Raw genomic sequence first — 27041 nt, 5'->3', positions numbered from 1 at the left:
TAGACTTATGTGTTATTTATACACAGAACTACCCTCATCACAAAACTGATTGTGTTTCTTATATGTTTGTTCAAAAGCACCTGTGGACCAAATTGCACAAAATATTGTGCTGCTCTTTAGATCCATTCTTCAGTAGGAGAAAATGTTTAAACTTAATGGTAGCATACTAGTTTACCAATCCTTTTCTTTGTGGGGTTAATTTGACTAGTGTTCATAAGAGACACCCAATAAACCATAAGCTCATTTACCAGCAGTGTATATGTCCTCTGTTCTGAAAATGTAAGTTAGTATTTGATCTTCCCCATGGCCTCCTTGTCTCTGGAGTCTGGGCATGATGTCTAGAATGGTACTGTCCATGAGAAATATCCTGCCAGCTACATATGTTAATTATAAAGTTTGTTACTATACAAAATGCAAAACTTTAACCATCTTAACCATTTTAAAGTATATCATTTGCTGGCACTAAATATGTTGAAATTTTTGTGATGTGAACACTGTTTCTAGAAAATATGCATCATCTAAAACAGTTCTCTAACCGTCAAACAGTAACTTTCTATTTCCCCTTCCAATCTTTGTCTCACTTCTTGTCTCTATGGAATTTTCTTATACCAGATAAACACATAAGTGGAGTTTAGTAATACTATTCATTGTCCTTTTGTTTGTGGCTTATTTTACTTACCATAATGTTTTCATGGTTAATCCATATTGCAGCATGTGTCATACTTCATTTCACCTTGTGCCTGAATCTTTCTTTTTTTGGAGCTGAGGATCGAACCCAGAGCCGTGCGCTTGCTAGGCAAGCACTCTACCACTGAGCTAAATACCCAACCCGATATTTTATTATATATATATATATAAAACTTAAATTATAAATTTACCTTAGAATTCTCCAAACAGCATGATACATGTATGATAAGAATAGGAATTTTGGAGTGCTATGTTTTTTATTCCCAAGGATTTTTAATAATAAAGTTGATATAAAACAATATTAAAGGTTAATGTGATCAAAATAGTTATGTTATTGTATATTTCTATACTAATATAATACATACTTGTATGTTATATACATGTTAAAATTTTAAGTACTTGTCAGGTATAATCCCAGCTTTTGGGAGGTTGAGGCAGGTGGATCGCAGAAAGATTGAAGCCAGCCAGCTTTAGAGTAGCTACATGATTGATAGGGAGTTTGAGGCAACTTGGGTTACATAGTGAGACCTTGTGTTTAAAAAAAAGAACATAAGTAAAATTAAAAGACACAAATACTAGTTCAAAAATTGAAATATCTCAATCTACTTTTTAGTACATGTTTTAGAATTTTGTTGATTTCTTTTATTGTGTGTGTGTGCACATATGCCACAGTGAGCAGGTGGAGGTCAGAGGACAATTTTTGAGAGTCTCCTTCCATCATGTGGGTCGTGGGGATTGAACTCTGGTCCTCAGGCTTGGAGGCAAGTGCATCCCCATTCATTCTGCTTTTATAGTAAATGTAATTTAGGTTTACTTGTTGGCCTTTTGGTTAAGATAAGTGCAGTGTTTCGATAGCTAAATATAGCTGGTGGGCACTGGATTAATGCACATCTACAATACAGAATTAAGTTTTTTTTATTTATAGTTTTAGAGAAGATTATATGTGAGAGCTTAAAAAAAGGGAGAGAGGCAAGCTATGCCATTTGAGTTAGCATGGAACTCAACCACATGGTGGAAAAGCAACTGCATGGCACAAAGGGGAAGGAGGGGAGCTTCCAACAGAGTAAGGAAGTCCAGAAAAAGTATACTTAGGCTCTGGCTGGCATCCAAAAGAGATAGATGTGAAGAAAAAGGAAAATCGGGCAGACCCTAGAGCACTTGTGTGATTTTTGTGGTGCCAGTTCATTTTTTAGTTTTTTTGGGGGTGGGTGGGTAGTGGGGGTGGGGGTGGTGCAAGGTTTCATTTTATAGCCCTGCCTGACCTAAAACTATGTAGCTTAGGTTGGCCTTGAACTGGTGTCAATCCTCCTGTATCCATCTTCTTCTGGAGTGTTGGGATTACAAGTGTGCATCATCACACCCAGCAAGAATTTCAATTACTAAACTCCATAAATTATTTGACATTCTAAAAAAACCCCAACATTTGCTGAAAGTATTGGGGAAGAATTTAGACATCAGGCATAGGGGGGAAAGGTTGAAAATGACAGATCTAGACATAGCTTTCCCTTTGCATCCCAGCTTGCAAGGAATAGGAACTTTTGGAGGAGGAAGTATTTCACACTGAATTTTTTCACCAGGCCTTCTACCAGGAATTCTTGACAGAATTTTGACATCTTCCAAAATATAATTCTGGTACACCACATTTTGAGCAGATTTTAAATAATGAGTAAAACTGGAACCATGATTTGAAGTTGGTGTTTTAGAAAGTCAGACCTCTTGCCTAAGCTTTGGTGGGTTTCTTCCCATCTCTCCCCATTAGGAATTGTGTCTGATTTCTGTCAAGCATTTTTCTAAAGTTTTGGCTGTTTGCAACAAAGGTCAAAATGGGTGGAGATGTAGTTTGTGGATGTCCTTTGGATGCTTGTTGGGATCTAGCAGTATTGTGTGCTGTGTCACACCAGGGTTGAATAGTGTGGTCTACAGGTAGCATCTTGTTGAAGTTGTAATCTGCTGAGAAAGATGAACTGAGATAATCCATCCCCTGCCTGAGAGGAATTTACATTTCAGTTTAGTGGGAGGTATTCACAACACTGACTGTGAAAGTTGGATGGAGCTCTCTGGTCTGTAAGGTGGGGATTATATATATATCTACTTAACAGTGGGGCTTTTTGTTTGTTTCAGGATGGTGGAAGTCAAACCTAGGGCTTTATGCATGCTAGGCAAGTATTCTGACAACTGAGCTATATCCCAGCCGCATATTTTTGGTATTTTAAGTTCTTGTTAGGCTGACCTTGAACTTGTGATCTTCTTGCCTTAGCCTCCTTGCTGTTTGGATTACAGATGTGCACCTAATAGAGTAATGCTTGCCAAATTGAAATATAACTATTGCCACCATAATGTGAAAAGAATTATTTAACCATAACACAGAGAGACCTGAAATACTTTCCTATTCCATGTGAAAGCTGCAGTGATAGAACCAATCACTTGGGAAAAACCCAGATACTCAAAGAGAAGCTGCTGTATTATAGCAGTGGATTTTTAAGAGAGAAAGGACTAGAGCTCTTAGTGTGAGCTGGTGCCACATTACTCCATGATTGCCTTGATACACCTTTTAGTTCTTCCCATTGGAATGTTTTAAAATTTGAAGTTTCCATGTATATATATATCAACCAGTTTAATTATTGAAAATGATATAATAATGATATGCCAGGGATAAGGTTATTACCAAGCAGAAGACTAGATTTCTCTTTATTTATTTATTTTCTGGAGTCAGGATGTTAGTATGTATCCCAGACTGGCCTTGAATTCACAATCACACAAGTAGTCTTTCTCTTCTTTCACTCACTCCCCTCCCTCTTTCCTTATTTTTTTTTTTCCTTCAGGCTTGCCTCAAACTTGCTCTATGGCTGAACTTGATATGTAGCCCACACTGGCACTGAATTCCTAATCATCCTCTTCCTCTGGAGTGCTGGTATTACATGTCTGTGCCACTGCACACAGCTGCTCTTTCTTGGGGTCTATTCTTCATGGTTTAAGCTCGCTTTACTCACCAGTCCTAAGTGGTCAGAATTTCTTAATGCTCTGGAGTAGCAGCTCTGTGGTCTGTGTTTTTCCATTAGCACCCAGCTCCAGTGTCCTGAGCATGTCTTCTTCCTCTTCCTGGTCTAGCAAGAGATGTGTGTTCTGGCTTACAGATTTGGTTTTTATACCAGAATCTCAGCTTGTAGACTCTGTGGGAGTAGCATGACTTTCATGGACATACTTATGTGTAATATAGCAGAGACTTGATACTTTGGAGGCTGCTAAATCAATCAATACCTGTATTTTTATATTTATTTATTTTGGTTCATTGATGTACTCTGGTAAGTTTGTTTAAAAGGCTGCTGCAGATGGAATTAGAAGGGGAACCTGAATTTAGATTTTTAAAGCCTGTCTTTTTAGAAATGTGAAATGTACAAGCTCCAATATGACTGCCTTTTTTTGTGGCTGAACAGTGTCAGGAAAATTTAATTCTTTTCCTTCAGTATAACACTCTCAAAGTTCCAACAGAACATTGCTTTGACCTTGATTAAACTGTGAATTTTATTTGAAAGTGAAAATTGGCCTTTTGGAGAGGCTATTTATAACAGTGTGATGGCAGTGTTTTTGACTAGTGTTCATTTTAAGCTATGCAATAGATGGGACATCGTTAAATGGGACATGCTTTGGTCTTAATATTTAAAAATTGATTTTAATTTACATAGGTAATACTTATAAAAAAGTAAAGGTCAGATGGCAGTAAAACCTTCCTGACTACACTGTTCACCATGTCTATCCCCAGAAGTAAGCACAATATTTTTTATAATAGTTTAGGATATGTTTCTCTATAACTCTTACTTTTTTTAACATATAAATGCACTTATGAAATACATATTTATTACAGAAATAGTGTCATTTTGTTTTCTGCAACCTTTAAATTTTGCTTTAGTATGAGTTATGTTTTAGATGTGTTTATGATATCTACTTCATTCTTTTCAATTACTTTATATTCTCAGTATAGGTCACTTACCATTGGGTGTTATCTATTGCTTATTAGACACACTCCAACTCCTCTTTAGTTTTTTAAATTACATTGTGTATGAAGAAAGTAGATGGGCATATGCATGTCATGGTGTGTGTGTGTGTGTGTGTGTGTGTGTGTGTGTGTGTGTGTGTATAGTTCAAAGGACAATGTGGTGGAGGTGGTTTTATCTGTCCACTGTGTGGTTCTTGGGGACAGAGCTTAATTGATCAAGCCATTAGGCTTGATGGCAAGTACCTTTATCTGCTGTGCATCTCACTGGCCCATGACTGAACATCTTTGTATGATTCTTCTGAGACACATGATATATGAATATTTTCTCTTTTTTCTTTCTTTTTTTTTTTTTTTTAAAGGAGGTAGACAACAAACTCACGGCTTTGTATCTATCTGTTAGGCAAATGCTGTATTGCTGAGCTATATTCCAGCCATGTAAATTTTTTCTAGGGTAAATTTGGTAGAAGTGAAATTGTGAGAGTATATATAGTATATCTAGTATATTTAACATCCTTCATATTTAATTCAGTAATGAGTATTGGCTTGATTGGCTAGTTATTTGTGCTTATAAATTGAGTTTTTTGTATTTATAATCCATTAGAGAGGGATCTAGGGAGGACAAGGGTCTTCTACAGATTCATAAGTTATCTATATGACTTTAAAGGCATCACTGTTTCCAAGAGGATATTCAGTAGGACTGTGAATCAGTGCAAATATATGATCCCACATAGCACTTAGCAATGTACAGTTAACTGGATTAAGATTGACAGAGTTGATTCAGGGAGAGGGGAGTCATTGCCTTCAGTTGTGTACCCAGTGGTGACCCTACTAGGCTCCAATAGATAATCACAGCCTAGTGGTCACACATATGGCCCTGGTTAAAGCAAATGAGTTATGAGAAACTAAAGTTATGAATCTAGGAAGGGAACTAGTAGGGAAGAGGGGGAGATGACAGAGATGGGAGGGAGAATCAAGAGAGATGTGAGGAGAGCATAGTATGAATGTATTACAGACATGCACAAAATTATAAAAGACCTATTTATCTTAGCCATACTTGCGTTAAGATGCTATTTTTATGTGACTGGAGATCAACTTAATACAAGGCTGAAGGTGATAATGTTGGGGAACATCAAATCTGCCATGTTGATTTCAGATAATAAAACTAAGATATTGTGTGTGTATGTGTGTGTGTTTGTTTAAGGCTACGTTGATCCTTGAATATTCAGTGAGTAACTCAGCTGGACGTGGTGGTATATATCTTTAGTCCCAATATTTGTGGGGCTTAGGCAGGAAGATTGTTGAGTTTCAAGCCATTTGCCAATTTGTCCCAGACCCCACGGACAACAGGATGACAAAATAGACTGCTGAGGTATTTGTGGTACTTGATAGTATTTTGTGAACGAAACAAAGTCATGGATGTATGTAGTCTTTCCTATTGCTGCCGAGGAAGATTTTTATAGAAGGGACTACTGATACTTGAGGTGAGAATTTCAGGATTTACAAATGAGAGAAGTGATAATTGGTGAAATTTCTGATAGGAACTGTGTGGGTGTACTGACACAAAATGAATCTTGGTAAATTGACAAGCTTTATAAATAGCTCTATAAAGTTTAATTTTTTTCAAGCATGACATAAGATGTAAAAATTTTGCTTTGAATTTTACTCATCTGTTGACTCTTTTAGCTCTGACTCTGTGATTAATTACATTTCTGCCTAATGAGAAGCCAGCATAGAACTTACTTTACCAGTGTCTCTGGCTTCATTTCTGATCAGTAGCCTTTTTTCTTTTTTTAAAGGCAGAGTCTCATGTTAGCCCAAGCTGGTCTTGAACTTTCTATCTTTACTCTGCCTCCATAGTGCTGGCATGCACCACCACACTCTGCTTTTGCTGTGCTGTAATGCAAGCAGGCATGTCAGGCAAGCACATTCCTAGCCCTATTTTGCTAACTCTTGATTGCTAACAGAACAACATGGCCATGTCAATGTTCTCTGCTTTCTTTCCTTTTGTCCTGTTTCTGCTGGGAGTGGGCTCATTCTTTTGTTGTTCCCTTCCAGAGTTCTCTTAACCCTCATAACCAAGGCCAGATGTCTTTTCTAACCACTCCTTTTTCCCAGTCAGAGTGATCCTTTTATCCTTGCAGCTATGGATCTAGGCCTCTAGAGCCATATCTCATGGGTTCTTATTCTAGTGGTGACACATATTTGCTGAGAAATCTTGTTTTTTGCTTTCTAAATTGAGAAAAATCTTAAAATGACTTGTCATTGTTTAAAACTATGCTTTTTTGTTTTGTTTTGTTTTTGTTTTTGAGACAAGGTTTCTCTGTGTAGTTTGTTTTGGTTCCTGTCCTGGATTTCATTCTGTAGACCAGGCTGGCCTAGAACTCACAGATATCCTCCTGGCTCTGCCTCCCGAGTGCTGGGATTAAAGGTGTGCGCCACCACTGCCTAGCTTAAAACTATGCTTTAGTAGTTTTCTAAAAAGCTAGTCCTAGTGTTGTACATTATTATTCCTTTAAAAAAAGTTCATATTTTAGCAGATACTCCTGTGTAAGTACCAGTTTACTTTCTGCCTATATGAATGTTCACACTTAGGATTTTTTTTTTTAAACTATCCTGTCAACCTTTTGCCTCTGGGCTTTTACCTTTTTCTATTTCTGTATCTCTCTCTCTCTCTCTCTCTCTCTCTCTCTCTCTCTCTCTTTCTCTCTCTCTTTTAAGATTGGACTGTAGGCAAGCCTAAATTTGCTTTTCTCCTTTTTTTAAAAAAATGATTTATTTATTATGTATACAGTGTTCTGCCTGCACGACAGAAGAGGGCACCAGATCTCATTACAGATGGTTGTGAGCCACCATGTGGTTGCTAGGAATTGAACTCAGGACCTATGGAAGAGCAGCCTGTGCTCTTAACCTCTGAGCCATCTCTCCAGCCCCCCACTTAGGATTTTTGTAAAGATGGAGTTTATACAATGTATCTTGTTTCTGGATTCTCTAGCTTTGCATAATGCTTTCAGGGTTTATGTGGTAGCATGTAAAAATGACTTTTCTATTCCCCCAATCTCTCTCTCTTTCTCTGTGTGTGTGTGTGTGTGTGTGTATGATTTTATACATACATACATACATACATACATACATACATACATAGCACATTATAAAAGCATTCATCAGTTGATAGACATATAGGCTGTTTCATCCCTCTACTCTCCAACATGGTCTCTTGTAGCTCAGGCTGGCCTGGCACTCATTATATAGTTGAAGATGATCTTTATCTTCTGATACTTTTGCCTCTACCTTAGAAGTGCTGGGATGATAAATGTTTGCCATTTGAATTTTTTTTTAAAGTTAAATTTATTTACTAATTGTATGTGCATATGCACACCACAGTGTTGTGTTTGGAGGTCAGAGAACAATTTGCCAGAGTCAGTTCTCCTTTTCAGTTGGATAGGTTCCAGGGATCAAAAAAGTGCTCATGTAAAAGACTTTGTTTTTGTGACTGTCCTGTATCACCTGCCCAAAGGTCATTCCTATCTTGGTGGTACTTGGTACTAAGGACATGTAGAAGGATGGAAAAATTACATTGTGTCATTTCCTTCCCTAAAATATGAAAATTAATGGGAATTGGGGGTTATAAACACCTAATTGTTCCTCATTTTTTTAAAAACAAGTCTCTCTTCCCTCCCAACCCCCCAATTTTGAGATATCATGCAGTTCTGGCTGGACTGGAACATGCTATGCAGTCTAGAGTTGGTGTCTAAATCTTGGAGATCTGCCTGCCTCTGTCACCTAAGTGCTGGGGTTAAAGGCACGGCAAGGATTTGTTTTAATACAAGTGTAAATGCCTTTATGCAACAATGTTGTCACCGGTTTAAGTGATGTTTCTGTCTGAAATAGTGACTGGGTTTTGGAAAGCGGGCAATTTGATGAATTCCTTCCCTCCCTCCTTCTCTCCCTGTTATTTTCTTTTTTGGACCTGAGGCTTGAATCCAGAGTCTCATATGCTACACCATAGCCTTGCACCACTGAGCTATATATTGCTAGCTCTATAGTTCTTTATATGCAAAAATTGTAGATAAGATGTTGTAGTTTATGGCTTCGTAGTCACAGTGTTAGAGAAAAGATAACTCTTCGTTGTTTAGCATTTATTAAGAAAAAACCTGCATTCAAGTAGTTAATTATCGTGAGTATTCTGTGGTATAATTTCTAAAGCAATGTATATCATGTCAAAATATACAAATACTAAATTTCGTAAGAATAATTTAGAGAATGTGTTAAACTTGGTTTCAACTTGAGCAAGTCTTTACTGTCACCTTGAAAGTAAGAGATCTCAGCCATCAGAATTTGTATTACTTCTGTCTTAACCAGCAGAGCCAGGGACAGAGTGCCTTTGTCTTGGTGAAAGACAGGATTAACTATTCATGACTTTGGCTGTGGTGAGAAACCTGTAGCTGTTTTCAAGGATTAGTTTACTTGATAACAGAGAGCAGTCACAGTGAGGCTAATAGAACTAAGGGCTTATTTTTACTATCTCTGTTTTTATGCATTATGTTTTTTGGTATTTAGTTCTTCTAATTCCACAACACTGACTGATGAAGGGCAAGTTTTAATTTACCCATGCAGCTTTTAGGCTGAGTGATATGGCACCCTAGACTTGTGTATACAGGCTGAGTAGTGGTCTATTTGCCCTGTGGTTTTTTTTTTTTTTTCTTGTCTTATCTTATTATTTTATTCTTGGAGGTGGGAAAAGTTAGGAATTAAAATTTGATGTGGCCAGACTCACTTTTCAAAAACCAGCACCAAAAACCTCTAAGGCCAGCATTTCTCCTGGTTTATACATTATAATAGCACAGTCATTTCAAAATGATTTAAAACTGAGGATGGTTGCACCACTCTAATCCCTGTACTTGAGTGCAGGGGTCAGGAATATAACACCACTCTTGGCCACACATTGATTCAGGATTAGCCTGGACTTTATGAAACTGTCTTCAACAACAAAACAACAAGAAAAGTATCAGAAGGAAAAAAGATTTTCTCTAGTAAATGGTAAGTGGCATAGCCACTGTGCCTTGGCAATTTTTCATGAGAAATCTAATTGACCTGGGCTTATGAGATGGCTTGCTGGATTCTAAGGAAGCCTAGTGACTTGGGATTAATGCCTGAAACCCACAGTAGAGAGACCAAATGATGAAAGTAATTGTCCTCTGATCTGGTTATATGTGCCACGTTTCCTTCCTGCAGTCACATACCCAAGTCTTCCCCCCCACTGCAATAATAATAATAATAATAATAATAATAATAATAATAAATATAAAAATTAAGGCAACCTGTGTCCAGTGAGATTCCTTAGCTGGTAAAGGTGCTCACTCACCACTAAGCCCAAAGACCTGAGTTTAATCCCTGGGACCCACATGATGGAAAGAGAGAGCCAACTCCTGCAAGTGGTCCTCTGACCTCCACAGACACACCTCTGGCATTTACACTACCAAATAAAACAAACAAATAAGAAATGAGATCATTTTAAAACAAACAAAAAAGAAACCTAACCAGGGTGAGACTACTTCTTCGCCCCCATTACCTTTAGAAGAATACAACCCTGTGTGTCCATGATTGTGAGTGTGTGGATGTGGAGGCCAGAGGTGTCTCCCTCAGTTACTTCTCTACTTTTTTTTTTTTTTTTTTTTTTGAGATAAAAATCTCACACCGAATTCCCCAGCATTGGAATTGCCTGTTGGCAAGCCTGTTTTCTCACACCATGGGCAGATAGGATCTCAACTCTTCATGCTTGTGCAGCAGGTCACCTTACCAACTGAGCCATCTCTCCAAAAAAACGGCTACTTTTAAGGAAAGAGGTGATATTGGAAATTTATTTTGAGAAAGGGAATTAAAAACCTAAGGATAAACTTATTTTATTGAACAAAATTTTAGTTATGTCTTAGGGTTTCTATTGCTGTGACGAAACACCATGACCAAAAAGCAAGTTGGGGAGGAAAGGGTTTATTCAGCTTATACTTCCACATTGCTGTTCATCATTGAAGGAAGTCAGGACAGGAGGAACTCAAGCAGGGCAGGATTCTGGAGGCAGGAGCTGATGCAGAGGCCATGGAGGGATGTTGCTTACTGGCTTGCTCCTTATGGCTTTTTCAGCCTGCTTTCTTATATACCGGGACTACCAGGCTAAGGATGGCATCACCCACCATGGGCTGGCCCTCCCTCATTGATCACCAATTGAGAAAATGCCTTTCAGCTGGATCCCATGGAGGGCATTTAATCAACTGAGGCTCCCTCCTCTCTGACAACTCTAGCTTGTGTCAAGCTGACACACAAAACCAGTACAAGTTACAACTGGAAAATATTCACTGATTTATTAAATTTTTTTTAATGAACAAATTTTCTTGACACACATTTGTATATTAAATGAAACTGGGTTAGTTGTATAACAACACCATTGAATGTCTTTTAGGTGGTAATGAAATTGTGATGAAGAGCATTTTTGCTAATTACATAAGGGCTTTATTTTTTTCTTGTCATTTAGTGTGTGGTTAATCATGTTCTTGTTGATTATTTTAACCTTTTAACGTCTGTCTCCTCATTTCTCGGTGGTTTTGTTTGGATTCAGTGTTTTCTATTAGTTTATCAATGTATCATTCGCAGATGTTTCTGTGTTGTTCTGGACTTTGCTTTTACTGAGGTTTACTGTGACTTGTTTTGAAGAGTGTGGATGGAGTTAGTGATAATTAAGGACAGTTGTTTCAGTGTTTAGTTCATTAATGATACTTTTTATATCTGTATAGTTTCTGCCTTTATTTTTCTTTTCTGTATTGTTATGACAGAAGTGATGAGCCCTAGAATAGTAAAGGCTTTTTTTTTTTTTTTTTTTTTTTTTTTTTTTTGGTTTTTCGAGACAGGGTTTCTCTGTGTAGCTTTGTGCCTTTCCTGGATCTCACTCTGTAGACCAGGCTGGCCTCGAACTCACAGAGGTCCACCTGGCTCTGCCTCCTGAGTGCTGGGATTAAAGGCGTGCGCCACCACCGCCCGGCTTAGTAAAGGCTTTTTAATTTTTACTTTTCTTAAGGTTTTGGCCTCTCAAGATGCAGGTCAGTTAACCTGTCTTCAGCTTTCTCACATTTCAGAGCACTAGCTCTACTCAGCACCTTTGTGAAGGGTCTCTTATGTATCTCCTTAAATCTCATTGGGGACCTGGTCTTAGAAGTAAGCATGGCAGCCAGAAAAGATACTGCAGGCCTTTTCCATTTAGTGGGAGTCCTTCAGACAGACTCCTAGGCCTAAGTTTACTACAGAGGGAGTAGATCAAAGACACTATTCTGTGAATATGTGAAATAGAGGTAAATTGTAGTGATTCCAGGAATGTTATTGGAATCAGTGAACTATTGAAAGCCCAGCATGATTGAGCACAGCGATGTGAAACAGTGGCTCTGAGCTAAATTTTCAGAGCTGTTCTTAAGATTCTTAAGATCTTCTTAAGATTCATGTTTTGAAGTCTACTGATCTGTTTTCCACTAAGCCTCTAAATATATTTAAAAATTTTTAAACATTTAAAATTCTTTTATGATTTTATTATTGACTTTGGTTATATCCTTTTAAGTCCCCTTCCCACTTTCATTTCTTTTTGGGGATGGGTGGGTGCCCCATTGGAGTTAATTAACATTGCTTTCATGAGTATAAGCAGGAGTTTACTTGAGCAAGGGCAGTTTCTCTACCCCAGCAACCATTAACTGCCTGTTTGTCTTAGTTATGGTTTCTATTGCTGTGAAGTGACGCCATGTCCAAGGCAACTCTTAAAAAGGGTTTAATTGGGATGGCTTGCTTACAGTTCAGAGGTTTAGTCCATTATCATCATGGTGGAACATGCTAGCATGCAGACAGACATGGTGCTAGAGAAGGAGCCGAGAGTTCTACATCTCCATCTGCAGGCCACAGGAAGTGAACTGTCTACTACCCCGAGCTTAGCTTGAGCAAAGACCTCAAGTGCTATTCCCTTTGGGGGGCATTTTCTTTCAAACTACCACATTATTGCTTCTCAGGGAAGGGTGGGACCTCATGAACTTCCTGATACTTGTATTAGTAGGCCTAGACTTGTGCAAATCTTTTATTGTTATTAGCAGTTTCCAAACTTAATTTTAACTTTCCCCCATTTCTAATTTTGAAACTTTTGTTTTATTCTGTGTGTGAGAATATGTGTATGTACACTCAGGCATGTGTGTCAGAGGAAAACTTTTAGGAGCTGATTCTCTTCTACTGATCCCAGGATTGAGTTTCAAGTCTTCAGGCTTGTGTGGCAAGCAGATTTACCCACTAAGCTATTTTGCAGGTTTAGACTCTAGATATATTCTTACTATCCTATCATCTCAGATAATTTCAACTCATACATGTTTCTTGTAGCCTAAAATGGCTCCAAGGGCAGAAATTAATTTTTAAAAATCTTTCTTATGGGGTGGAGATATGTCTCAGCAGTTGAGAACTCTGCTCCTCCAGAGGTTCTGAGTTCTGTTCCCAGCACCCATATGGCATCTAACAATATTCTGAAACATCAATCCCAGGGGATCCTGTTCCTTCTTGTGGCCTCTGTGGTACTAGGCATAAAACATGGTTCATAGACATGTAAGTAAAATACTCATATACATAAAATAAAATAAAACTTGAAAATCTTTCTTAAATATACCTCAAGTTAAATCAAGTTTACAGATGGCTATGTAAAGAATTTGTCATATGAGGGCTGGAGAGACGGCTCAGCAGTTAAAAGCACTGGCTGTTCTTCCAAAGGTCCTGAGTTCAATTCCCAGCAACCACATGGTGGCTCACAACCATCTGTAAAGAGGTCTGGTGCCCTCTTCTGGCTTGCAGGCAAACATGTAGGCAGAACACTGTATACATAATAAATAAATCTTTTTTTTTTTTTTTTAAAAAAAAGAATTTGTCATATGAAAGGAAGTTTTTGTTAGACTCTAGGAAGCACTATATAGCTAATTTACTCTATCACAAAAGTCAAGGTCCTCATGTTGGTTTTGCGAAGGAATTGGCAGGAGCACTTCATGTTTATGGTACTCCTGTCTCTTCTGCAGTCATTATTATTAAGATCCTGAGAGGATTATGGCTGCCTGATTTTTTTTTTCCCTATGATAACTGCATGATCTTTGTTTCTTGTCTCTTTCTGGTCAAGGGTCTTAGCACTATATTCAGTTCTGAATGTAGCAAGAGTTTGGAACTTCCTTATGTTCTGAAATAGAAATTGTTATGAATTATGCAAGGTGGGGGACCCAAGGCTGGCTGAACCAGGGCTCACATGTGAGGGAAAACCTGCTGGGCAGATGCATTGGGGGGGAGGGCATGGAAAGTTATTCACACCTGTGTGCTTCATCCACTTAGAGAGTTGAAGAGAAAGATAGGAAAGGGGGGTGGGATTAAGGGTACATGCCTTGTGGGAGGAAAAGCGGGAGGGAGGGAGAGAGAGGGGAAATGAGTCAGGACACAGGGCGGCGCCAAGGGGCAGGATTTCAAGGGGCGAGTCTGACTATTAATAGAAATACTAGAGACAGAAGGCTATTTACTAAAGAGTTACTCTTAAGTTACTCATCTTTACATGCAATCTCAATAATGTCTTAAAAAATTATTTATTAGCCAGGCAGTGGTGGCACACACCTTTAATCCCAGCCCTCGGGAGACAGAGCCAGGTGGATCTCTGTGAGTTCAAGGCCAGCCTGGTACAGAGCGAGATCCAGGACAGGAGCCAAAACTACACAGAGAAACCCTGTCTTGAAGAACCATAACCCCCCCCCCCAAAAAAAAAAAAAAGTAGGGAGCCCAAGATACAGAGTACAGTTAATTTCTACATACAATAACATACTGATTAAAACAACAACAAAAACATGTTGAATGAAGTTGATAATAAAAGGGAGAACTATGGGAATGCAGCCGGGCAGTGGTGGCGCACACCTTTAGTCCCAGTGCTTGGGAGGAAGAGGCAGGCGAATCTCTTGTGTTCCAGGCCAGCCTGGTCTACAAAATTAATTCTAGGACAGCCAGGACTGTTACATAGTGAAACCCCATCTCAAAAAACCAAAGAAAACCAAACCAAACAAACAAAAAACTATGGAAATGACAAGAAAAAAGATAGGCCTGTGCCTCATTAACTCCTTTAGTAACCGTTTATTGAGAGAGTGCTGTGCTTTGCTGGGCAGTACTTAACAACAGGTAGGAAAGGCTTACCACAGGCAAAGCACAATAACTTCCTGGGCTTTGATGGGTTATTTAATGCATTCTTCAGAGTAGCCTATCAAGTAGAAATAGTCATCCCTATTTTATAGATGAGGAGATAGAGGCTTTAGAGAGTGTAGGCAATTTCCTGAGTCCTAAGTCTACTGAAAATGAAGAAGAGTGTTTCTAAGTCCCAGGCAGAGCCATTTTCTCCTTTTGAAATGGGGGATCCTTCACCGAATAATTGCAGTATGGCCCCTTGGGCTGGGCTCTGTAAACTGCCCCAGAAGTTTAATTAATTTTATAATGCCTATGGGATGACAATATATACTTAAATTAAAGAAATTCCTTAACACTTGGAAAGAATTTTCCTACTCTGTTGCATTTTATGAAACAGTGTTTTTTTTTGTTTTTGTTTTTTACATTCTTTCATATTTTAATTTTACTAGTGTAGTCAGCGTTTAAAAACACCGATTTACCTCGAGGAAACACACACACACATACACACACACACACACACACACACACACACACACGACCTTATAGGCTTCCAATGATAGCCCCATTTATCTATCTATCTATCTATCTATCTATCTATCTATCTATCTATCTATCTATCTATCTATCTATTTTCTGGAGCTGAGGACCAAACCCAGGGCCTTGCACTTGGTAGGCAAGTGCTCTACCACTGAGCTAAATCCTCAACTCCGATAATTTTATTTTTAACATGAACTTTTTATTATAAAAGTATAATGTATTTTAAAAAAATACAGCTGAAAATACTTTTCAGTAATAGAAAAAAACAGCTTTTCACATGAAGTAATAATTTAGGTTTTACTCACTTGAAATTGTAGTTGTTGGTGTGGTTAAAGGCAAATGTGCTTGCTGTATTTTTCCCAGTCTTTACCTTTGCTCAGTTCTTTTCACTTTCCCTTTAAGTCATTCTGCCTAACTGGGTTCTGGCAACCAATTTTTTAAATTGAATTTGCACTTAAATTTCTGATGTAGGCGGTATTGCCAGTCCTTTCCCAAAAGGACAAGAATACCATCTCTGCTCGGTACCTGGGTGTTGCTGTTCACTTGTGTACTGTGTAGAGGAGGGGAAAACTAAGGTGTAAAAAGAGAAGTCTCTTTTTAAAGGCGTTAGGGACTAGATATTAAATGTGTCTTTAATGAAAAACAATCAAAATTGTAACAAAGATTAAGCGTATTTTAATCATTGAATTGGGGTTTTGGTTTAATATTTCATTCTTAAGTGACAAAAATGATTCACTGAGCCATATTTTTTAGGGCTAATCAAATAGAAGCAGGCAGGGGTTGCATATCTGTACATTGCAGACTGAAATACTATAATTTAGGCTTCTTAAATTACTTAGTGTATTGAGTTTGGATGTTAGGATGTCTTGTTTGTATTCTAATTTGTTCAATTTGAAATTTTTTTATCGAGCCTGTGTAGTTCCACCTTAAAAAAAAAAAGGACACCCCTCTGCTTAAAAGAAATGGTACTTCCTGCTTTCATAAACAGTCATGTGCATAGTTTAGCAAGGCCTGATGCCTCTGGAGCTTTTTCCCTTTATAGCAAGCACCATTGAATCCGAGTCCTAACAGAAGTACTGTGAATCTTGTGGCCTCATTCTGAACAAAAGGGATTAGAGAAGGAAAAATCTCTTGATATAAGGCTTATAAGCAAGGGCGGGCAATCTTGGTTGTGAATATTTTCTGATTTTTCCAGAAATCAAGCAGAAGATTGAGCTGCTGATGTCAGTTAACTCTGAGAAGTCGTCCTCTTCAGAAAGGTACAGCTACATCTCTTGCATGAACAATTAATGGTGTAGCATTGCTAAGAAACAAACAGGACATAATCTTTTCCTTGTCAAGTTTGCTATATAATGTTGTACTGCATGCTGGTATTGTGCTGTATTGAAGATGTGTATTTGGGCAAGCTGTTCTGCTTTGTAAAGGGTAATTGATTTTTTTAGAAAAACAGTCAGCCTAATCAGCTGCAGCATGCACACCATAACACGGCAGACCGCTGGTTCATGTGTGACAGCTGCTGAAAGCTTAAAAGAATTTAACCAAGAAAAATCTTGCTTTCTTTTTAAAGAACAACTATGATTTTTGTTCTTATATTTTGAGGTTGCTGCTACATAGAATTTCCAAGGTTATTTTATAATACCTAGCTTAAACATAGTTGATTTTTTTCTTGTAATAAGTATTATTTTTTTTTTAATGTACCAAGGGAGTGCCATTTGTACATAGCTTAGGAATTGCAAACACACAGATTAGTCACATTCTCAAAAAGAGATATGATGTTTCTTCAAGTCTCTGCTAGGCAGTGGAACAGTCACTGCATGCAGTAATGGTTCATGCCTGCAGGTAAGGACAAAATGACTCAGAAGTATTTTTAAAGCAATTATTTTACCAGTCATTCATATGATTATACTTGTAAGGAGATGATAGTTCATGAAAATTACTATTTTGTCTTACAAGCAAAAAGAAGATATTTTTCTGCTCTAAAAAATTGTTCCCTATTTTGATAAGTATATTCTGTGTTCACTTCTGTTTATCAAAATTGTGTATATACAATATGTATCCAAAATGTTTTAAATTGAGATTCTTAGGCAGAGTTGATGGTTACCTTTTCTTTTGCTTATCTTATCAATTTGTACTTAATGTTGATAATTGTATTTAAGCCATGTTGATTCATCTTTTCCAGGACTAATTTTCAGGGCTATCTGTTGTTCTTAGATTGAAAATTTAGGAAAATAAATGTGGTAAATTACTTGGTGGTAAGGAAATAATACAGGAAAAATATTGTTAAACAACAACTGGCTGATCCTCCATGGCAAAATGTGTTGAAGTTTCAGGAGGACATGATCGGATGGCATCAAGATTATATTGACTTACTAGAATTAGGTGAATAAGCCTATGTGTGCCACTTTGGTTACAAATGAAGAAGTAACTACTTTCTGTAGGGATTGAAAATAAAACATAAGAAGGTTTGTATTTATTTTTCTTGACCTTTCTAACTTCTGGTTTGTTGCTAGCCACCTGATTTCAGTCATTCAGCCTTGTGACTGTTCTGCCAGTAAAATGGTGGTGATAGAACAGCGGAGGGTAGAGTTGTAAGTAGTGAGCAGTCCAAGCATTGGCTGTAGTTTGTACTAGAGTGTACTTAATGAGATGATAGCAATAATTATGCAACCTTCTGCGGTAGCATGAATTCTTTATTGGTAAGTTGAGGGATGAACACAGTGGATGAATATTTCTGAAAAAGAAGTTAGGAATGTGTGAATTCTTTTCTTACTAAACTCATTGTATAGGAAATAAGCCAAAATGTTTTCATGATTTTATTTACTTAGGCTCTGTGGTTATTTGAAAGAAAAGAGAGCACCTGTTGTTGTAATTATAAAGCTTAGAAATCAACTGCTGTGAGGATGGCTTTCTGCATGGTTTACTGGAGCGTGCCTTATTGATTATAATTTTTGTAGGTGCATGGATTTCTATTAGGCAGTTGTGATATTCTCACTGAAGTAGTGAGTGTGATTTATGCATCAATTCAGTACTTGGTAAGCATAAAAGTTGTTTAATTACTATAAGTACATTAAAATGTCCTTTTCCTCTCCATTTCATTAAAAGCCATGTCATTTGACCATTTAATTTATTGAGGACAGTGGTTCTCAAGCTTCCTAATGCTGTTCCTTATGTTGTGGTGACCCCCAACCATAAAGTTATTTTATTTATTTATTTATTTATTTATTTATTTATTTATTTATTTATTTATTTATTTATTTATTTATTTATTCATTCATTCATTCACTCACTCACTCACTCACTCATTCATTCATTCATTCATTTATTTTTTCTGAGCTGAGGATCGAACCCAGGGCCTTGCACTTGCTAGGCAAGCGCTCTGCCACTGAGCTAAATCCCTAACCCCATAAAGTTATTTTTGTTCCTACTTCATAACTGTAATTTTGCTACTGGTAGGAATCAATGTAAATATCTGTGTTTTCTGATGGTCCTGTTTGAACTGACAAAGGGATCATGACCCATAGGTTGAGAACTGCTGATTTGTAAAAGAAAAAATTTCAAGTGTAAAAAGTTCATTTTCTAATACCAGTGTCTTGCCCAGAATGTAATATCTTATAATATCATATAACATTCACCACAGTTTTCAATTCACTGTTCATTAGGTATTATATCTTAAAAATATTTTATCTTTTAAGAAATGGATTTTCTTTTTTTTTTAAATAAGGAAAAGAAATGATTAATGATTTTATACATAGTAGCTTAAGTGTTAGACGTCTTTGAGATCTTCATAGGGCCAAAATTCTAGATGCCTTATAAGTAGGTAGGACAACCTGCTTTCTTTCTTCAGAGAGGGAGAAGCTGTTAAAGCTGTGTGACAAAACAAGGTATTGTTTCTGTACTCAGCTCTGTTCCTGCAGTTTAGAGGATCTTCTGGGAGCCCTCCTAGAGACAGTGCTTCTGAATACAGAGTATTGTCGTTATGGAATCTATGCTGGGATGTTTTTAGTGACTCTTTCACTAAAAACTTTAGTGACTTTTTATCCACTATATAGAAATGCTTGTCTTGTGGAAGCTAGTATTGGCTGCATTATTTTTGTTCATATACTTTCTAAAATAGGAAAAGTATAATAAAGAAAAAACTTAGTTTATTTTTGTACACTTTTGAGGACACTCCTTTGTTGAAAAATTAAATAGGTCCAAAGTAAAGTGTGTTTAGATAATGCAGTGTACTAATGGATAACAGTAGTTCTTGAAGTTAATTTTAAAGTTATGCTTTCAGCACAGATGAAATAATGGAGACCTATAAAAATGTAATTTGGTAGAGAAGGCACACAGTGCACATGCTCCATGTAGGAAGGCTGCTCACCAGCCAGAATTAATGCAGCTGCACTCAGCTATAGTTTAGTTTTAGATGTTGTGTTTTGAAGAGAAGAAAAAAATTTTAACACCCTCTAGAGAAGAAAATTTTAATTTACCTTTCTAAAGATTAATAACAAAGAATATTATTGAATGAATGATAAGTTAAAAAACAACTGATGTGTGTTATGGCCAGTTAAGAGGGCACATCTGCTGCAAGAGAGTGCCTTCTGGAGGTTCCAGGAATAAATCCTACTACAAATAGTTCTTTTTTAATTGAGTGCTTGTTGAATGAATGAACTCATTGATTTGTTAGCATGGTAGTAGTGATGGTGCTTAGACACAGGTTACTCTTGTCCACTCCCATTTAGTGCAATAAAGTAAACTCAATAGTTAATGGCAAAATTTAAGTTTTTGCAACACCCACCCCCCGTTTGCTTTGTTCTGGCTATACCTCTCCTGGAGTTTATGAGGTAGAACGCAAGGTGAAGAGGAGGAATAGTAATCTTCACAAGGAAAAGGGTAGCAGTTTTTCACTAAACAACCCAGATATCATTTCTCTTGTTGGTTGGTTGTTGGCACTGGGGATTACACCAGATACTGCCAACTTCTTAATATGTAGAGGGGAGGTAGAGTGGGGAAGGAGCAAGAAGGTGTATGTCCCACAGTCACTTAAACTAGTAATTCAGTGCTCTGATTAGGATTTGTGTTTTCTCAGGGAGAAGAATCTAAAAGGACAAGCTCTTTGTACTTGTATTTGTGACGTTTTTAGTGTCTTAATAAAAGGGGTCCTTGTAGCATCCCAGATAATCAGCAAATACTGAATCCGCAAGTTGGTTGCTGCCTTTTTCAAGAAGGGAAAAACAAGGAAGGAAGAAAAGTCATAAACATTATGCTGTGGCCGGGCGGTGGTGGCGCACACCTTTAATCCCAGCACTTGGGAGGCAGAGCCAGGTGATTTCTGTGAGTTTGAGGCCAGCCTGGGCTAGAGTGAGTTCCAGGAAAGGCGCAAAGCTACACAGAGAAACAAACCCTGTCTTGGAAAACAAAACAAAACAAAACAAAAAAAAAAAACAAAAACAAAAACAAACATTATGCTGTGGCCTGTATTCGATCAGTGCTGAGTTAAACAGCATTGGTGAGAAGTGATAGGGATGATAAATATATCCCTACCCTATATAAGAGCATTTCATGTACACAACTGGTGCTTGTTGATGTGTGTCTTTTAATATCCTTTATCATTTTTGGAGCCAACAGAAACCTTGAAGAATAGTGAGAAAGGAGCAATTTGGTGGTTATGGTGGTTCTAGAACAAGGTATTCTTGATTTGCTCCGGGCTGTGTAGTGAGGTCTGAGCGTTTCCCCTTTTCCCCAGCCCACACACTAGGCTGTATATTCATTGATGATGATACTTTCTCTTTTCTAGTCCCCACCCTCCCATTGCTTTCTTAGTTTCTGTTTACAGAATAGATTTTTTTTCTTTTTTGTTTCTGAATGGTAGAATGAATCCAACTGGTGGCTGAATGCTGATTTTGTTTATACTTAGTATTTATTAGTATTTTTTACTGAAGATCTGGGATTTTGCAGACCATATGAAATATAGTTTTCTGGATTTTTTAAATTTAGTTTGTGGAGTTTTTGTTGTTGTTACTTTTTTTTTAAAGTTTAGTTTATGATTTTTGTGTGACACATAAGAAATCGTTGCCAAGCCTAGGATCATTTAGATTTTGTACTGGATTTATTTTTTTAGACTTTATATGCCCCCCCTTCTTTGGGGAGCAGTTTTGAGACAGGGTTTCTCTGTGTACAAACTCCACTTTGTAGACTAGACTGGCCTTGAACTCACAGATCTGCCTGTCTCTGCTGGGATTAAAGACTTGTGCCACCACACTCAGCTAGAAGTTATATGTTCGTAATGTTTGATCTTGATATCCATTTTGGGTTTTAATATTGAGGTAAGGATTGATAACTAAGCTTTGATTTATTTTTTTTTTTTGCATATGGTTTGCATATGGCTAGTCAGTTGTTTTTGTTTTGAATATTGTGAAAATAGAACCTTTAAAACATTTTAAAATTCCATGCTTGGTTATAGGAAGCAAAATTGGATGCTTGGGAAATGTTTGATGTTCATATGATGGAGCACAATGTTCTTTGAGATTTTTGACAAAAAAATCCACGAGATTGTATGGTTTGCGCCTTTCTGGTTGTATTTTGGCTGTGAGGTCTTTGAGAGTTTCTGTGAATTAAGAAGCAGTGGAGTAGGAGTGAGAGAGCTACCTTTCGGAGTTGTAGAATGAAAGCAGTGAGTTTCATTTGGGCAGATAACTTTGAGAGCAGCTTTTGAAAGGATACATTTGAAGGGAGAAAGGATTTTCTCCTCTGAAAACACTTGAGAGACACATGGCACATGTGAACTAAGGATTCATAGGTCTCCTGGAGAAGTGCTGGATTTTGTGCTGCACTGTCTTAAAGATCTGAGAGGTAGAAAGTTGTGTACTGGGTTATGGTTCTCCCTTCAAGAATCCTTGAGCACAGTGTAGTAGGAGACATTTATAAATAGAAGTAATATGTGAAAAAGAAGACGTGGATGAGGCCGGGCAGCGGTGGCACACGCCTTTAATCTTAGCTCTCGGGAGGCAGAGCCAGGCAGATCTCTGTGAGTTCCAGGCCAGCCTGATCTACAGGCAAAACTACATGGAGAAACCCTGTCTCACCACCTCTGCACGCCACCCCGACCCCTAAAAAAAAAGATGTGGTAATGTGCTTAGCTTGACTGGGTGCCCTGACTCAGTCCCCAGAACCAAAAGTAAAACATGCCTTCTTGTTGGGGAATATTATTTTACCTTTGTTTATGTTGCATTTGTTGAACTCTGTGAAGCTATCTTATGGTGCCTGTCTAAAACACCCGATGGTCTAATAAAGAACTGAACGGCCAATAGCAAGGCAGGAGAAAGGATAGGGGGAGCTGGCAAGCATAGGGAATGTATAGAAGGAGAACTCTGGGAGGAAAAAGAAGTAGCCAGTGACGGAGGAGGACTCCAGGGGTCAGCCACCCAGCCATGTATCAAGCCATGGAGTAAGAGTAAGATTACAGAAGTAAGAGAACAGGAAAAGCCCCAAGACAAAAGATAGATGGGATAATTTAAGTTAATAAAAGCTGGCTAGAAACAAACCAAGCTAAGGCCGGGCATTCATAAGTAAGAATAGGTCCATGTGTGTGATTTATTTGGGAGCTGGGTGGCGGCCCCCCCAGAAGAGTAAAAGAAAATTGAACAACACCTTTCCTTTATCTCTCCCAGTGTTATGCACATGCTTCATGTGTGTAGTCATAGCTTTCCAGTATTTATAGCTTGGGTCTAGTTCTATCCATTTTACCTATTGGTGGATGTTGGAGGCTATTTGTTTTTTGTGGATATGGGGTTATGAATAGTATGCATGCCTTTTGATAAATGAACCTGTGTATGTGTTTCTGTTGAGTTTAGGTTTATATACAGAAGGGACTGTTTTTGAGGACAGATGTTATTAAGGAGATGAGCATTAGAACTTAGCTGGAGTCATATGAGGAACCATTCCGATTGATTATCATCCTTTTTTTGTTTGTTTGTTTGTTTGTTTTTGTTTTTCGAGACAAGGTTTCTCTGTGTTGCTTTGCACTTTTCCTGGAAATCGCTTTGGAGACCAGGCCAGCCTCGAACTCACAAGAGATCTGCCTGCCTCTGCCTCCCAAGTGCTGGGATTAAAGGTGTGTGCCACCACCGCCCGGCCTGATTATCATCTTTTAACAGGTCCTAGAGGCCATGCATGTTAACATTAGTTTTCAGATTTGGTTTCAATAGCAAAGTAATTACTCGGGTAAATTCTTTTAGAAGCTTACCTTATAAACTGTATAAAGAAGAGGCTACTTTTAGGATCTGGGGAGATAAGTCAGTCTTGTGACATTTTCATACCTTTTAAACTGTTAACTATTTAAGTTGTACTTGCTCTTGAAAATTTCTTGAACCAGCATAAAAGTGTAGCCTTGCCATTTAATTTTTGGTTAAAAATAGCAGACATTTATCTGAACTGCTCTTCTGTTGGTAATTATATGCTTTATTTTTTACACTATTGTATTTGTTACCAACTTAAACTTTGATTTTGTTTGATTTCTGATGATAAGGATGTTGCTCACATCAAAGCCTGTGTAAACCATTTAAAACACATTCTGTTGGGTAGGTCATTCTCTGTAAAAACCCTTCACCTGTATTCCCATGGTTCTTAGGATAAAGGTAATACAAAGCCTGTGCTGCTGAGCACCTGTGTTTAGACTAATTTTATGATTGTTTGTGTAGAAAACAACTTTGTGGGAAGACTTTTGATATAGGTAATAGTGTGTTCTTTTTTTTTTTTTTTTTAATAGTCTGTTCTTTGCCACAGGCATAAATTAGATTATAATCACAACAAATTTATATTCATGTAAGATTGCAAGATTGCAAGTCTTAGTTTTTTTGGTATCATGCCATTTATTGTTACACTTTTTACATTTATTTTAATGTAAAATAGAAATTAAGATAAATCTGAATGCTTTCCATTTCTTTACAACAAAAAGCAACACTAAACCATACATTTCCCCTTGGTGTCAGTGTTTTGTATGTCATTTGGTCATATATTTCACAGTGTATTAATAGTTACAGTATCATGCCTTTCAGTTTACATTTCACTATAGTTAAACACAGGCAATATAACCAATTTAATGGTATTCTAAAGCCTATTTTTTAAAAAGAATTTTTCTGTCTCTACCGGAGATGGAGAAACAGTGTCACTCACCTTAAGAAGCAGTGTCCCATGTCCTGTCTAGATGCTCCTGTGTGGAAAAACTGTAATCTGAGCTATAGCCTCTCTGTTAACAATGAATCTCAATTGGCAAGTGTCAAAAAAGTGAGACTTGTGTAGGATTCTCCGAATGCAAGAAGCTTGGAAAAGAAGCAGAACCTTGAGTATGTAGTTCAGTATTATTTGTTACCAAGTTCTAGGTACCATATATCTAACATCATTTTGTATAACAATGGTATCATTTCCTCTTGTCTTTGAACCATCTCTTGGTTCTTTATTCATTAAAAAGATAGTGTATCTTTGTGTGTGTGTAATGTGGGTATCCGAAGACAGCTTTATGCTGTCTGTTTTCTTCTTCCATCATTGTGCACATTCTGGGGTCAAACTGAGGTTGTGAGGCTTGTACAGCAAGCACCTCACCTACCGAGCCACGTCGCTGGCTCATTTTTATTTTCAAAATAGGTCTTTCTATGGAACCAAGATTGCCCTGGGACTTATCCTCTTGCCTCAGTCTCCTGATGGCTGGGATTACCGGCTTGTGACACTGTCCCCAGTATGAATCTTTTCTTAATTGGTAAGTTATATCAAGAATGGTTCTGAACAAACTGTGCTCAGCAGCTATTTTAATAACAATGATAATGACAAAAATAACTACCTTTTAATAACTATAGTTCATATTCTTGATGCAGCACAATCCTTTATATAGTATGGGGCTGGGAAAAATTATGACTAACTTTTACAGATTATATTTGTTATCTGTCTAACCAATATTTATCAGCAGTTGCTACATACGAACCATTCACTCAGTGATTTGTAAATCTGCATACCCCAGACAGCACAAACTAGAATTTCTACAGATAATTGATGTACAAAATTTGTATAGAAGATAATATTGGTGAGTGCTTGTACCTATAGCTTGGTTTATTTCTTGGGCATGTAGTGCTGAGTTTTATGGATGGTGCCACAGTGGGTGTCCCGTCCCTTGGCACTCCTTAAAAGTATTACACATGGGGTTGGGGATTTAGCTCATTGGTAGAGCGTTCACCTAGCAAGCGCAAGGCCCTGGGTTCGGTCCTCAGCTCTGAAAATATATATAATTAGTCATTATAGTTACATTTCTGGGCAAAGTATTTTAAAGATCAGAGGTATATATGACAGAGGGTGCAGATAACTGCCACACGAGGGACTCCTGATTGTGTAGAAATACAGGCCAAGGTTTGCTAGCTCTTGTGCTTTTTTATTTCTGAGTTTTGGATTTTTATGTCCAATCTCTCCAGTGAGAGAGCACCTGATTTTCGGGTGCAGATCACGGTAAATCATTTTCTTTGTGCCATAACACACTTACCCACCTGTGCAGACCCACTGAGAGGAATTTTCACACCATGAGCACTTGATGTCACATCCATAGGTAGAAAGCATACAATTTAAGTTGTTTTCTTTTTTCTTTTTGTCTTTTGAGGCAGGGTTTCTCTGTGTAGTTTTGGCTATCCTGGAACTTGCTCTGTAGACGAGGCAGTCCTTGAACTCACAGAAATCCACCTTTCTCTGCCTCCTGGGTGCTGGGATTAAAGACATGAGCCCCAGTGCCAGGCTGTTATATTCATTCCAAGGGTAGATTTCCAGATTGTTGTAACATTTCAGGCATTCTGACCCTGGTGACCACTGCTAAGATACTGAGATACTGAAGATAACTGAGGCTTTCCTGTCAAGTAGAGCTATAAAAACAAACATGTACTTTATAGCAGTGTCACTATTGCCTGAAACAAAACACAGTATCATAGTGACATTTGGATTTTACTTCCTATCCTTAACTCCTTTTTTTCTTATGTTCTTAAAGAATATTTAGTAGCCTAGTTTTTGTAGTGTTATTTACAAAAAAGAAAAAAAAAAAAAAGATGACTGGAGAGTTGCTTCATTGGTTAAGAGCAAGTGTTGCTTTTCCAGAGGCTCTGAGTTTGGTTTCCATCACCCATGTCAGGCAGGTCACAACCATCTAAAACATCAGACTTAAGGGATCTAATGCCTCTGGCTTCTGTTGGTGCACTTGTGTGTGTGCATACACATATACACACACGATTAAAAAATGAGTATTAAAAATATTTAAAACTTTGTGTTTGTGTGTGTATCTCTCATGTGAGTGTACATACCTGCAGAGGCCAGAGAGGATGTAGGAGCCCCTAGAGCTGGATTTATAGGCAGTTGTGAACTGTCTGATTTGGGTGCTGGGAACAAAAGAGTCCAAGAAGAGCAGAAAGTGCCCTTAATCACTGAGCCTTCTCTCTATCCCCACATAGTGATTTTTAAAAGGCTGTGTCTGTTTTAAGTGGATATTCTATCATTATTTTATTTATTTTTTGTTGAGTGTTGGTTCTAGAAGTGAAATTATTGCAGTGCAGTTTGTACAGTTTTTGATGATGGACATTGTAGCACAAATCTGTTTTTTTTTTTTTATTTT

At 37.7% G+C, this 27041-nt stretch overlaps 1 protein-coding gene across 13 annotated transcripts in view; it reads left to right on the top strand.

Moving 5' to 3' along the window:
- The window catches only part of Srpk2 (SRSF protein kinase 2), a 218125-nt gene that overhangs the window by 70482 nt on the left and 120602 nt on the right, over positions 1 to 27041 (top strand). For 3 of the 13 annotated variants that reach the window (XM_037203583.1, XM_028855545.2, XM_037203584.1), the window contains one exon: positions 16620 to 16683. The exons of 6 other annotated variants lie outside the window; for them this stretch is intronic. In XM_037203583.1, the coding sequence (XP_037059478.1) occupies positions 16646 to 16683 (38 nt within the window). In that variant the 5' untranslated portion in view covers positions 16620 to 16645. Of the gene's footprint in view, positions 1 to 16277; positions 16684 to 17544; positions 18457 to 27041 lie in introns of those variants that run through there. 4 more of the 13 variants (XM_037203582.1, XM_037203589.1, XM_037203587.1 and 1 more) reach the window with 4 other exon arrangements.

This window comes from Peromyscus leucopus, chromosome 3 (assembly GCF_004664715.2).
Source record: "Peromyscus leucopus breed LL Stock chromosome 3, UCI_PerLeu_2.1, whole genome shotgun sequence".
Taxonomy (NCBI): Eukaryota; Metazoa; Chordata; class Mammalia; order Rodentia; family Cricetidae; genus Peromyscus; species Peromyscus leucopus.
This window is presented reverse-complemented; position numbering and strand designations above follow the sequence as displayed.